The sequence below is a fragment of the Salmo salar genome, chromosome 01 (assembly GCF_965601325.2).
Source record: "Salmo salar chromosome 01, fSalSal1, whole genome shotgun sequence".
In the NCBI taxonomy this organism is placed as follows: Eukaryota; Metazoa; Chordata; class Actinopteri; order Salmoniformes; family Salmonidae; genus Salmo; species Salmo salar.
The window spans coordinates 111,828,668-111,842,781 of record NC_138291.1 but is presented as its reverse complement, the minus strand read 5'-3'; the positions used below and the strand labels follow the sequence as shown (position 1 = coordinate 111,842,781).

At 42.6% G+C, this 14,114-nt stretch overlaps 1 protein-coding gene across 2 annotated transcripts in view; it reads right to left on the bottom strand.

Moving 5' to 3' along the window:
- The window catches only part of LOC106613836 (A disintegrin and metalloproteinase with thrombospondin motifs 14), a 464,750-nt gene extending 456,592 nt beyond the window's left edge, over positions 1-8,158 (bottom strand). Inside the window, exons 1-2 of one of the 2 annotated variants that reach the window (XM_082978765.1) lie at positions 7,429-8,158; positions 6,074-6,531 (exon numbers count right to left, since the gene is read on the bottom strand). In XM_082978765.1, the coding sequence (XP_082834891.1) occupies positions 6,074-6,531; positions 7,429-7,519 (549 nt within the window). In that variant the 5' untranslated portion in view covers positions 7,520-8,158. The remainder of the gene's footprint in view (positions 1-6,073; positions 6,532-7,428) is intronic. The other variant, XM_082978764.1, reaches the window with a different exon arrangement.
- Positions 8,159-14,114: the final 5,956 nt, after the last annotated feature.

Below are 14,114 nucleotides of genomic sequence, written 5' to 3'. Positions count from 1 at the left end.
GGCAGCTGCTTCTTTAACCCTGAACTTGGCACAGTGCGAGTTTGGGAAGGCTACTGTTACCTATATCGGCAAAGAGGTCGGCCATGGACAGGTGCGCCCTGTTGATCCTAAGGTCTTGGCTATTACTGCATTCCCTGCACCTACCACCAGACGAGAGCTACGCCGCTTTTTAGGGATGGTTGGCTACTACCGTAGTTTCTGTAAAAACGTCTCTGCGGTAGTTGCTCCATTGACCGATTTGCTCAGTCCAGCAAGATCGTTTGTGTGGTCCCCAGATTGTAAGGTAGCTTTTGAAAATGCTAAAGCACTCTTATGTAATACCCCTGTACTTGCTGCTCCGGATTTTGAACAACCATTTAAACTTGAAGTAGATGCTAGTGCCAGAGGTGCTGGTGCTGTTCTACTACAGCAGGACAAGAGTGGAGTGGATCATCCTATGTGTTATTTCTCACGTAAATTTAACAAATGTCAGGCAAACTATGCCACCATCGAGCAAGAAGCTCTAGCTTTGCAATATTTTGAAGTATATATTGGTTCTAGTGCTCTACCAGTGATGGTATATACTGACCATAACCCCTTAGTGTTTCTCCACCGGATGTACAACCAGAACCAGCGCCTTATGCGTTGGCCGCTTATTGTACAGAATTATAATTTGGAGATACATTATCAGAACCCTTTTTGTGGCGTATTAGCAGATGCTTTGTCTCGTGTGTAATAATAATAATTTTGTATGTTTTGTAAGGTTGCCTTTGTTTATTGATATTGTGGGTATACTTTGTACATACTTTTGGTCACAATCCCCCCTAGGGTTACTCTTTTAAGGGTGGGAGTGTTACGGATACAGGTATCCTGTGTATGTATCCTGTGTGTGTTTCTTGTCTCTCCTTCTCTCCTTACAGGTGACAATCATCATTCCTCCAGTCAGTCATCAATCAGTCCCCAAACAGAAGACACCTGCTCCTCTTCCCTCACCCAATCACATCCCTCACCCTTGGTTTAAAAACCCAGTCAGTTGTTTTCTCCCCAGATCAAACTTTATTGTTGTTCATTCTCTCGCTATCTCTCGCTCTGTGTCCCCAGCTCTCTCTTTCTGTATTGATCTCTATTTTGTTTTGCAACTATATGTCACTTTGTCCATCCCACCTGTGAGTATTGTTTTTGTTAAAGTGTTGACTGTTTGTTTGTTGGTGGGAAAAGGGGGTACCAAGACAAGTCGCCCATGGGCATACACTACCCGTAGGTAACCCTTGTCTAAGTACCCTAGTTAGAACTGGGCGGACCACCCACTGTATTTTTGGTTAGTTATTTTTGGTTAGTTAGCTGTTCTTGAGGTAGGCTAGTCTAGCTTAGGGGTGTTTTGGATTATTGTTTCTTTGCTTGGGTCCAGCTCAGCCCCTTTTCCCACACCCCCATTACTGTGTGTTTAAAGAAATAAACCCTAAAGAGTTTGACGGTAGATTTAAGTTGTCTGTGGTTTTTGTTCTCACTGTTACTTGTCACTATTATAATTTGCAGGAGTTATGTTACGGGTCTCGTTGCCATCCCCCCCCCCCTAGACTGCAGGGCCAAAAGGAATTCGTAACACTTGCCCATTCACCCTGTGAATGGCACACACACTTAAAAATCCTTATTTAAACTACCCTTCATCTACACTGATTGAAGTGGATTTTTTATTTATTTAACTATGCAAGTCAGTTAAGAACAAATTCTTATTTACAATGACGGCCTAGGAACAGATTTTTGTCAGCTCTGAGATTCGATCTAGCAACCTTTTGGTTACTGGCCCAACACTCTAACCACTAGGCTACCTGCCGCTCCAATTTAACAAGTGACATCAGTAAGCTTAGCTTTCCCTTGGATTCACCTAGTCATTCTATGTCATGGAAAGAGCAGGTGTTCTTAGTGTTTTGTCCACTCAGTGTATTGCGACCAATATGTTTGAAACATCATCTCAATTAAAATCGTAATCAAAATCTCAATAACCACAATAACATGTTCATAAAAATTTATCAATACTGTCCCTTAAGTCTGAGAATGTTTGTGAATTTGGTTAATCAAAATGTAACTCTTCCAGATCAATATTGTTCAGAAAAGTAATTGTTTGTTTTCTTCAGTCCCCGGAGAAATGCAGTCTGTTTGAGAGCACCAACATAATGTTTAACCAGAGACTACAGTCAGAGAAACAACAACATTCAGACCTTTTAGGCTACGGGACTGATTCCCTCTCTGAGTACACAGAACAGAACAGCATTGTCCTCATATGGTTGGTTTGTCATTTACAATGAACAAACAGATCTGGGACCCGGCTGATAGTACAGTAAAGTATACAGTACTAGGGTGAGTGTGTGTGCAAGCATGTCTGTAATTACCTCAGAGTGAGAAATCAATGTCTCTTTAATGAATGATCTCATTGTTCCTATGCTGAACAGTGGTACTATATTCTTCTGCCCCTGTCAGTGGAGTGGAGGGGGGGGGTGTTGACAGAAATAAATGCAATGTAATGGGGTAATGTAGGGTACCACTATGGTTTATATTAGACATAAACACACACAAATACACATAAAACAACATAGACAAAGGTCTTTTGACACTTGTGTCCTGTGTGAAATTAAGTATGCTCCCTCTAATTATCTCTCTCCCTCTCCTCCCAGAGGACCTGAGCCCTGGGACCATGCCTCAGGACTACCTGGCCTGATGACTCCTGGCTGTTCCCAGCCCACCTGGTTGTGCTGCTGCTCCAGTTTCAACTGACTGCTGCTATGGAACCCTGACCTGTTCACCGGACATGCTACCTTGTCCCAGACCTGCTATTTTTGTCTATCTTTCTCTACAGCACCTGCTGTCTCTAACTCTGAATAATCAACTATGAAAAGCCAACTGACATTTACTCCTGAGGTGCTAATCTGCTGCACCCTGTACAACCACTGTGATTATTATTATCTGATCCTGCTGGTCATCTATGAACATTTGAACATCTTGGCCATGTTCTGTTATGATCTCCACCCGGCACAGCCAGAAGAGGACTGGCCACCCCTCATAGCCTGGTTCCTCTCTAGGTTTCTTCCTAGGTTCCTGCCTTCCTAGGGAGTTTTTCCTAGCCACCATGCTTCTGCATCTGCATTTCTTGCTGTTTGGGGTTTTAGGCTGGGTTTCTGTACAGCACTTTGTGACATCGGCTGATGAAAAAAGGGCTTTATAAATACATTTGATTGATTGATATAAACACAATGCTTTTAGTACTCTAACAATTACTAGTAGCAGAGGCTACGAGCACTCATTTACAGCAAACACAGAAGGTTGGCAAATAATATTCATAGAGTTTAATCTCTCGTGGACGGACGCACGATCTAGCGCATTTACGTGAGATTTTAGTTCTGGGTGTCTGGTTTGTAGTTTTTTTGTTCTTGGTGTCTGCTTTGTAGTTCTTTAGTTCTGGGTGTCTGCTTTGTAGTTGTGGGTGTCTGCTTTGTAGTTGTGGGTGTCTGCTTTGTAGTTCTGGGTGTCTGCTTTGTAGTTCTGGGTGTCTGCTTTGTAGTTCTGGGTGTCTGCGGGTGTCTGCTTTGTAGTTCTGGGTGTCTGCTTTGTAGTTCTTTAGTTCTGGGTGTCTGGCTTGTCGCCTTCTTCCTAATAGTGTTATATGTTTACCATAGTGTTATTAAATGATTACACTATTAAAGCCAGTTATGACTGGCAGAATGAATGAATTGCTTGTAACATTTTCTGAATGACATCCCTAGGGGAAACCAGGAAGTTCCCCCTAGGTACAGATCTAGGATCAGCTTCCCTTCCCCTTATCCTAACCGTAAAGGTGCACTATGCAGGAATTGCTCCGCCATTTCCTGGTTGCTAAAATTCGAATAGTTCGGCTGATTTCAGTTAATTTCACAAAACAAGTAAGTATTGTGTAGAGAATCATTGTACCATCGAAACCGCTGTGAAATGTATTTTCCATTTTCCATTTCAGCTGTTTGAAGCTGTTGTACAAAACCGAAAGTAAAAGACGAAGAAGAAAAAAAACCTTATGAACAGGAAGCATAGAAATAGCGTACATAGAACAGATCTACCGCTTCTTAGACTTGCTTTCAATGAGAATGACATATCTATAACTCACAGTTCTATGTGAATTTGGTCGGTCGTCCACACAAAAGCCCTTAACTGGGGAAAATGTAAAACTGACCCAAGAACAGCGCCTAGGGGCAACTTCACCCTATACATTTTAGTAATTTAGCAGACGATCTTACACATTTTCTTACTTTTTCCTACTATAGGTGAAAACGTTTGTGACAGAGCAGCGACAGAGCAGCGACACTGCAGCGACAGTGCAGCGACAGAGCAGCGACAGTGCTGTAACATGAGCTCCTTGCATAAGTGTTGGAAAAAGAGAAAGTAACGCCTGGACAGCTTAACAGGAAACTATTCCCTCAACAGAGAAAGTAATGTCTGGACAGCTTAACAGGAAACTATTCCCTCAACAGAGAAAGTAATGTCTGGACAGCTTAACAGGAAACTATTCCCTCAACAGAGAAAGTAATGTCTGAACAGCTTAACAGAACTATTCCCTCAACAGAGAAAGTAATGTCTGGACAGCTTAACAGAACTATTCCCTGGAAGCAGCAGTGTAGGGCTGTAGGCTAAGTAGAGGCTACTGTATACTGAGTTCTCTATAGTTAACAGGGCTCCATAGCAAAGCAATGGACAAGCGTCATGTCTCCCTGCTGTTTACGTCAACTTCTTGTTATTAATTCAAGTTATTGTGTCCAGTGGACAATGCTACAGTGTAAACCCCGATGTGCTGTCATTACTCTAAACTTTCGAGGAAACCCGTTACACTTAAAAGGGATACTTCGGGACTCACGGAAACCATTTTTATGTCGCTGCATCCAGTATATAAAGGAAGTTAGAAAGAGTTTCAGAAAGCCAATGCTAACTGGCGTTTACACAATGACTGGAAGTTTATCTCTAGTTAGCAACCTCCTTCAAACTGCACACAGAGACATAAAACATGTTTATCCACGAGTTCAATTGACTGGGGAATTAGATAAATGACCTTGTTGCCAAAATTTCGATGTATCCCTTTAATATACATCAGTCCAGTTACTTAAAGGGATTTTGTAGTCATTACATTTTTTACATTTTAGTCATTTAGCAGACGCTCTTATCCAGAGCGACTTACAGTAGTGAATGCATACATTTAAAAAAAAAAAATCCGTACTTGTCCCCCGTGGGAAACAAACCCACAACCCTGGCGTTGTAAACACCATGCTCTACCAACTGAGCCACATGGGACCTATCCTTACACAAACGGATAGAGTCACTGTTTCAGCCCTGTGGCCTTCACTAAGTGAGTTCCTAGGTGAATGTTGTCATTGACAATGTATTACATATCTTATAAGGCCTTATTTTGAGGGCTAACTTTACCCTCACTCAGTGGCCTAAAACCAATGGTTTACAGACCACATGAGGCCTGCAAGTAGGGTTGCAAAATTCCGGTAACTTTCCAAAAGATTCTGGTTGAAGGATTTCCAGGAATCTTCCAACCAGTATTTCTGGAAATGTAGCAGAATTTTGCAATCCTACCTACATGTCACATTATGCTGGCTTGCAAAGTGATGTGTAATTCCTATTGGAATCCAGCCAGAGTTAGGATATCCTACCGCTGATTTTTATTCACCCGCAACCTGCATTCATAGTGACTGCCAGGGCTAGGAACAGTGTGAGGAGAATACCTAAGCCATTTAAACAGTGTACAGCAGCCTGGTCCCAGATCTGTTTGTGCTGTCTTGCCAACTCATATGGTTAGATTACAGTGTACAGCAGCCTGGTCCCAGATCTGTTTGTGATGTCTTGCCAACTCATATGGTTAGATTACAGTGTACAGCAGCCTGGTCCCAGATCTGTTTGTGATGTCTTGCCAACTCATATGGTTGATTTGTAATTTCCAATCCACAAACAGATCTGAGATCTGGCTGATAGTACAGTATACAGTACTAGCGTATGTGTGTGTGTGCGCTAACTCATTTGCACCATTGTATTGTATGGAATTCAGGGAGGGTGGGTTTGGTTATTGACTTACCAGTCCATCACAGTTGCTTATGGCAACAGTAGCCTCTGGCATGTCTGATACGTCTCCAGTGAAAACACAGTCCCCGTGGAGACGCTCCTTAGCCTTTTCCTCGAAGTCCTCCTGCCATTCCACAAATGCCCCCGGAGCCACCAGCCTCCTGTTTGCTTTGAGGCGAAGGTGCAACTCTTTCCCAAACACAGTGACGTTGAAAAACAGGTGTTTGCCTGTGCCAGAGGTGATAGAGGGAGTCTCGGGGGCGCTACGGGCCACACGCCTCTTTCCCGGACCAGGGGATGAGGAAGCACCAACACCACCACCTGCATCAGCACCTTCACTTTCACTTTCTCCCGTTGCAGCTGAGGCCCAGGCTCCTGAGACTGAGACCACGTGGGAGATATAGCGGCCGTGGGAGTCTGTGCTGAACGGCACGATAAGACCATATTCACTTAACTTTCCAGAGAGATGTTCTGATGAGACAAATAGTCAAGAATAACATCAGAGAAACAGAGACAACTGGACAGTTCTAATATAAACTCTTAGAAAAAAAGGTTCTCAAAAGGGTTCTTAGGCTGTCCCCATAGGATAACCCTTTTTGGATCCATATAGAACTCTTTTGGGTTCCAGGTAGAATCCTCTGTGGAAACGTTTTTTACATGGAACACAAAAGGGTTCTACCTGGAACCAAAAGGGTTCTTCAAAGGGTTATCTTATGGGGACAGCCAAAGACCGTTTTAGGTTCTAGACAGCACATTTCTTTCTCAGGGAGTAGGAACCTATGTACAGAAACATATGGGAACTTGGGGGATTGGGAACTTATGGGAACTTGGTGAAAGGCACAGAAAATAATATAGGATACTTTAATTGATACTGACTTGCCTAGTTAAATAAAGGTTAAATAAATAAATAAATAAAACAATTCTGATTATACTCTGTGTGGCTAAGAGTAATGCATGCTAGTTAAAGGAGAATTGGCCTACTAACAAATGGTTAATGAATAACGAAGATGATCTTTTTATTCTTTTTTGAACCTTTATTTAAAGATGATATTGAACTTCTGAACAGTGGAGACATAGGATAATGTGTCTCTAGTCTAGTTTGGTCTATGGGTTATGAGCCAGCCAGTTGCATCACGGTTTAGTTTGGCTAAACCCTTTCAGGTACAACTAAATTATTGGACTAGTTTGTGGCATTTCTGGACACGTTCATCAATAAGACCTCAGTCTCTATCAAACCCAGGGGGTTATATAACTTCAAATACAGTATGCCATACGTTTTATAGCCCTCTGCTCAAAATCCACATTAGGCTACTTCAAAGTTGAATAGCAAAAAGTTGGGGAAAAAAGTGTAAAATCATAAGAACTTACCATGTGATTTCACAGTATGTTTGTGATCTAAAAATATCAAGCTGAGAGAACAGCACGTCAATAAATATATACAATCCAAAGCGAAAGCCATTGTGGAATTACGAGCTGCCACTTCACTTCAGTCCACTCTAACGGGAGTTGAAGTTTCCTTTCTATTGTAAACGTTGTAGTAGGCAACCGCTGTTCCCTCTCCCTCCTCCTGTCCTGCTCCAGTCCTGAACGCCGCACAGTTTAGGAGAAAGAAAAACACTTCTCAATCTTTAACTTCTTCAGCGAAGCCGCCGTCGAGCATTCTTCTGAACGTTACCGCAAACGCAAACCAAACTGACGGGGGAATTCACAAGTTGTTCCAATCTTTCGGCTTCCGTTGAACTGTGCATGAAGCTGGACATCCCCATCCATTTAGAAAAGGGAAAAAACCGGGGGTGCTGCTGATGACGACAGCTCCCTGCCCGGCTAATCGGAGAGTTCAGGGAGGTACAGATAAACTAACTCACAGCCGGAGCCTGGAACTGTTTAGATGCCTTATGGTTGTTTAGAAAAAAGAGAGGTAGGCCTGCACCTTCATATGTACAGTCATTGGCCTACAACATACTAATTTGTATAAAATTCAACCCCAACCTCAGAAGTAAAAAAGCATTCCTGCACACAAACATCTGCGGCGCAGTCCCGCACCATTACGCACGGATGGGGAGGCGTTAGTACAAAAATTGAAGTCGGACTTCTCTAACTCCACGAAACTTTAAGCCACCGAGTTTTTAGGGTAAACGCATTCTGTCCACTGGTCTGAGAGAGAGACTCTGACACACAGGGAGAGAACAAGTCGTGGCGAATTGTTTAGTTTGTGAAACAAGTCTTGGAATGCACATTCAGTATGTAACTTTCTGTGGGCATGGATCTAACCTCCCGGACTATTCTTAAAATAAAAAAGAATACAGTATGTCTTCTGTTCAAATAAACGTTTTTACGGCATGATTTTATAAAAGTCATGGAAAAGTAATGATTCATGCATTTACCTAAAGGCTACCGTCTACAAGTTCCATCATCAGTAGGCTACGTTAACGTGTGAATATGATTTATGGGTAAGAATTTTATGTAATATCCTTGAAATGCTTCTGAATATATTTACAGTAGCACAGCCTACTGATAGGAAGTGGTGAGGAGTTTACCCATCACTTATCTCCAGCCGAGACTGAACTCGTTTCCGATGTAAATAGAAAATAAAAATGTCTGTTTTCTCTTGAAAAGAGTCGAATAATGATTTCACCAAAATGATTGATTGCTAGATTATATGATATAAATCTAGATTTGAGTTGAACAGATCATTTTCCCATTGCTGCGCCATACATCTTGGTGATGGGATGTGTCTATTCTACACAGCTAGGCTATTATCTGTACTACTGTTGACCAATGTGTTTAGACAAATATATATAAATAAAACACACTTCATAAGTCAACAATATCATGAAAGGGGATATTATATAAACCTGCAGATGTCACTAAATGTATATGACATTCATTCCACTTGTAGTAAAAAAGACTAAATGAATTCCTCCAGTCATTGAAAGGGTTTTTAAAGTATGAAATGTGAAATGACTTGTCGTTTCCACCAGTGGAATGGAAGGCTGCGGGCTAAGGGCTAAGACTCCTGGATGGCTGTTTTTATGACCGCCCACCTCGACCCTCACAGGTACTCAACCCAAACCACAGTAGTGAATCATAGAATGACTCCACACAAAATAACTACCCATGGAGCTCTGAGTCTACCTGTAAGGAAAGGCTTTAAAGGGTCCTTCAGAGGCAAGATAGAACTGACCTAAACTAAAAGTAACTATGTCTAGACTGAACCTTATTTTCCCCATCTTCAATTCTAAACAAGTTCCCTCCCTGAGAGGAAACTGCCTGCCTGCCTTCCTGTCTCTCTGTCTGTCTGCGTGTCTGACTGCCTGCCTGTCTGTCTGTATGTCTGTGCCTGTCTGGTTTTCTGTCTGTCTGTCTGTCTGTCTGTCTGTCTGTCTGTCTGTCCCCCTGTCTGTCCCCCTGTCTGTCTGTCCCCCTGTCTGTCTGTCCCCCTGTCCGTCTGTCCGTCCGTCCGTCCGTCCGTCCGTCTGTCTGAATGCCTCCACACCCTGTCAGTCTTCAGGATAATTGTCTACATGTTTCTAGGATGGACAGTCAATGTGGAGCAGGTGTGTTTTTTATGCCGTGGTTCATCTATGATGGTACATGCACAGTCATCACTATAGACTAGTAGAGAGGGTTGATAGTATATATACAGTCATCACTATAGACTAGTAGAGAGGGTTGATGGTGTACAGTTGAAGTCGGAAGTTTACATACACTTAGGTTGGAGTCATTAAAACTCGTTTTTCAACCACTCCACAAATGTCTTGTGAACAAACTATCGTTTTGGGAAGTCGGTTAGGACATCTACTTTGTGCATGACACTAGTAATTTTTCCAACAATTTTTTACAGACAGATTATTTCACTTATAATTCACTGTATCACAATTCCAGTGGGTCAGAAGTTTACATACACTAAGTTGACTGTGCCTTTAAACAGCTTGGAAAATTACAGAAAATTATGTCATGGCTTTAGAAACTTCTCATAGGCTAATTGACATCAATTGAGTCAATTGGAGGTGTACCTGTGGATGTATTTCAAGGCCTACCTTCAAACTCAGGGCCTTTTTGCTTGACATCATGGTAAAATCAAAAGAAATCAGCCAAGACCTCAGAAAAACAATTGTAGACCTCCACAAGTCTGGTTCATCCTTGGGAGCAATTTCCAAACGCCTAAAGGTACCACGTTCATCTGTACAAACAATAGTACGCAAGTATAAACACCATGGGACCATGCAGCCGTCATACCGCTCAGGAAGGAGACGCATTCTGTCTCCTAGAGATGAATGTAATTTGGAGTGAAAAGTGCAAATCAATCCCAGAAAAACAGCAAAGGACCTTCTGAAGATGCTGGAGGAAACTGGTACAAAAGTATCTATATCCACAGTAAAATGAGTCCTATATCGATATAACCTGAAAGGCCGCTCAGCAAGGAAGAAGCCACTGCTCCAAAACCGCAATAAAAAAGCCAGACTACAGTTTGCAACTGCACATGGGACAAGGATCACACTTTTTGGAGAAATGTCCTCTGGTCTGATGAAACTAAAATAGAACTGTTTGGCCTTAATGACCATCGTTATGTTTGGAGGAAAAAGGGGGAGGCTTGCAAGCCGAAAAACACCGTCCCAACCATGAAGCACAGGGGTGGCAGCATCATGTTGTGGGGGTGCTTTGCTGCAGGAGGGACTGGTGCGCTTCACAAAATAGATGGCATCATGAGGTAGGAAAATGATGTGGATATATTGAAGCAACATCTCAAGACATCAGTCAGGAAGTTAAAGCTTGGTCGCAAATGGGTCTTCCAAATGGACAATGACCCCAAGCATACTTCCAAAGTTGTGGCAAAATGGCTTAAGGACAACAAAGTCAAGGTATTGGAGTGGCCATCACAAAGCCCTGACCACTATCCTATAGAATATTTGTGGGCAGAACTGAAAAAGTATGTGCGAGCAAGGAGGCCTACAAACCTGACTCAGTTACACCAGCTCTGTCAGGAGGAATGGGACAAAATTCACCCAACTTATTGTGGGAAGCTTGTGGAAGGCTACCGGAAACATTTGACCCAAGTTAAACAATTTAAAGGCAATGCTACCAAATACTAATTGAGTGTATGTAAACGTCTGACCCACTGGGAATGTGATGAAAGAAATAAAAACTGAAATAAATCATTCTCTCTACTATTATTCTGACATTTCACATTCTTGAAATAAAGTGGTGATCCTAACTGACCTAAAACAGGGAATTTTTACTAGGATTAAATGTCAGGAATTGTGAAAAACTGAGTTTAAATGTATTTGGCTAAAGTGTATGTAAACTTCCGACTTCCACTGTATATACAGTCATCACTATAGACTAATAGAGAAGGTTGATGGTCATCACTATAGACTAGTAGAGAGGGTTGATGATATATATACAGTCATCACTATAGACTAGTAGAGAGGGTTGATGGTATATATACAGTCATCACTATAGACTAGTAGAGAGGGTTGATGGTATATATACAGTCATCACTATAGACTAGTAGAGAGGGTTAATGGTATATATACAGTCATCACTATAGACTAGTAGAGAGGGTTGATGGTATATATACAGTCATCACTATAGACTAGTAGAGAGGGTTGATGGTTATCACTATAGACTAGTAGAGAGGGTTGATGGTATATATACAGTCATCACTATAGACTAATAGAGAAGGTTGATGGTCATCACTATAGACTAGTAGAGAGGGTTGATGGTATATATACAGTCATCACTATAGACTAGTAGAGAGGGTTGATGGTATATATACAGTCATAACTATAGACTAATAGAGAGGGTTGATGGTATATATACAGTCATCACTATAGACTAGTAGAGAGGGTTGATGGTATATATACAGTCATCACTATAGACTAGTAGAGAGGGTTGATGGTATATATACAGTCATCACTATAGACTAGTAGAGAGGGTTGATGGTATATATACAGTCATAACTATAGACTAGTAGAGAGGGTTGATGGTATATATACAGTCATCACTATAGACTAGTAGAGAGGGTTGATGGTATATATACAGTCATCACTATAGACTAGTAGAGAAGGTTGATGGTCATCACTATAGACTAGTAGAGAGGGTTGATGGTATATATACAGTCATCACTATAGACTAGTAGAGAGGGTTGATGGTATATATACAGTCATAACTATGGACTAGTAGAGGGAGTTGATTGTGATCCAAGGCTGCATCCCAAATGGCATCCTATTCCCTATGTAAGGCCCATAGTGCTCTGGTCTAAAGTAGTGCACTACATCGGGAATAGTGTGCCATTTGGGACGCACATCTAAAACCTCAGCATTAATAACCAATGGAAATTAACCGCAGCATTAAGAGATGGAAACCATTTACTGTCTTGAAGACGTTTGGATGTTTTTTTTGTCTTCAATTCGTAGCATTGAGTACCTGAGTTTTTTTTTCAGTGTGTCCAGAAATCCACAATGACATTCCACAATATGCTGAGTATTCAGTTCAAAAGCCTGAGGCTAGGTCCCAAATGGAACCATGTTCCCTTTATAGTGCAGAGAGCCTCATGGGCCTTGGTCAAAAGTAATGCACTCTATAGTGAATAGGGCGCCTTTTGGGTCTCACATGGTTTATTCTAAGTAGAGGCTTTAGAATTCATTCTATGCTATAATTAATTCTAATCCAACTGTCTCTTTTACGTTGTCTCTGTAAAATAAATGTTCCTTAATTGTATAATAGTTTGCTGAAGGCTGGGAGGATTAGGGTTGTTAGAAGTATAGCTTATGCTAACTCATATAGTTGGTTGCTGCACTGATGAGAGAGTGAGAGAGAGAGGGTTGGTTGCTGCACTGATGAGACAGTGAGAGAGAGAGTGAGAGAGAGAGGGTTGGTTGCTGCACTGATGAGACAGTGAGAGAGAGAGAGAGAGGGGGGGTTGGTTGCTGCACTGATGAGACAGTGAGAGAGAGAGAGAGAGAGAGAGAGGGTTGGTTGCTGCACTGATGAGACAGTGAGAGAGAGAGAGAGAGGGGGGGGGGGTTGGTTGCTGCACTGATCAGAGAGAGAGAGAGGGTTGGTTGCTGCCCTGATGAGAGAGAGAGAGAGAGAGAGAGAGAGAGAGAGAGAGAGAGGGTTGGTTGCTGCACTGATGAGAGAGGGAGAGTGAGAGGGTTGGTTGCTGCACTGATGAGCGAGAGCGAGTGATAGAGAGAGAGAGGGTTGGTTGCTGCACTGATGAGAGAGAGAGAGGGTTGGTTGCTGCACTGATGAGAGAGAGTGAGAGGGTTGGTTGGTTGCTGCACTGATGAGAGAGGGAGAGTGAGAGGGTTGGTTGCTGCACTGATGAGAGAGAGAGAGGGTTGGTTGCTGCACTGATGAGCGAGAGCGAGTGATAGAGAGAGAGAGGGTTGGTTGCTGCACTGATGAGAGAGAGAGAGAGAGAGGGTTGGTTGCTGCACTGATGAGAGAGAGTGAGAGGGTTGGTTGGTTGCTGCACTGATGAGAGAGAGAGAGAGGGTTGGTTGGTTGCTGCACTGATGAGAGAGAGAGAGAGAGGGTTGGTTGCTGCACTGATGAGAGAGAGAGAGAGAGGGTTGGTTGGTTGCTGCACTGATGAGTGTGAGGGTTGGTTGGTTGCTGCACTGATGAGAGAGAGAGAGAGGGTTGGTTGCTGCACTGATGAGAGAGAGAGTGAGAGGGTTGGTTGGTTGCTACACTGATGAGAGAGTGAGAGGGTTGGTTGCTGCACTGATGAGAGAGAGTGAGAGGGTTGGTTGGTTGCTGCACTGATGAGAGAGAGTGAGAAGGTTGGTTGGTTGCTGCACTGATGTGAGAGGGTTGGTTGGTTGGTGCACTGATGAGAGAGTGAGAGGGTTGGTTGGTTGCTACACTGATGAGAGAGTGAGAGGGTTGGTTGCTGCACTGATGAGAGACAGTGAGAGGGTTGGTTGGTTGCTGCACTGATGAAGTCACTCCTTTCTCAAATAAAAATACAACTTTACAAAGATCGGTTGCCTCCCAAATAGTACCCTATTCCCCATAATATAGTGTACTACTTTTCAACA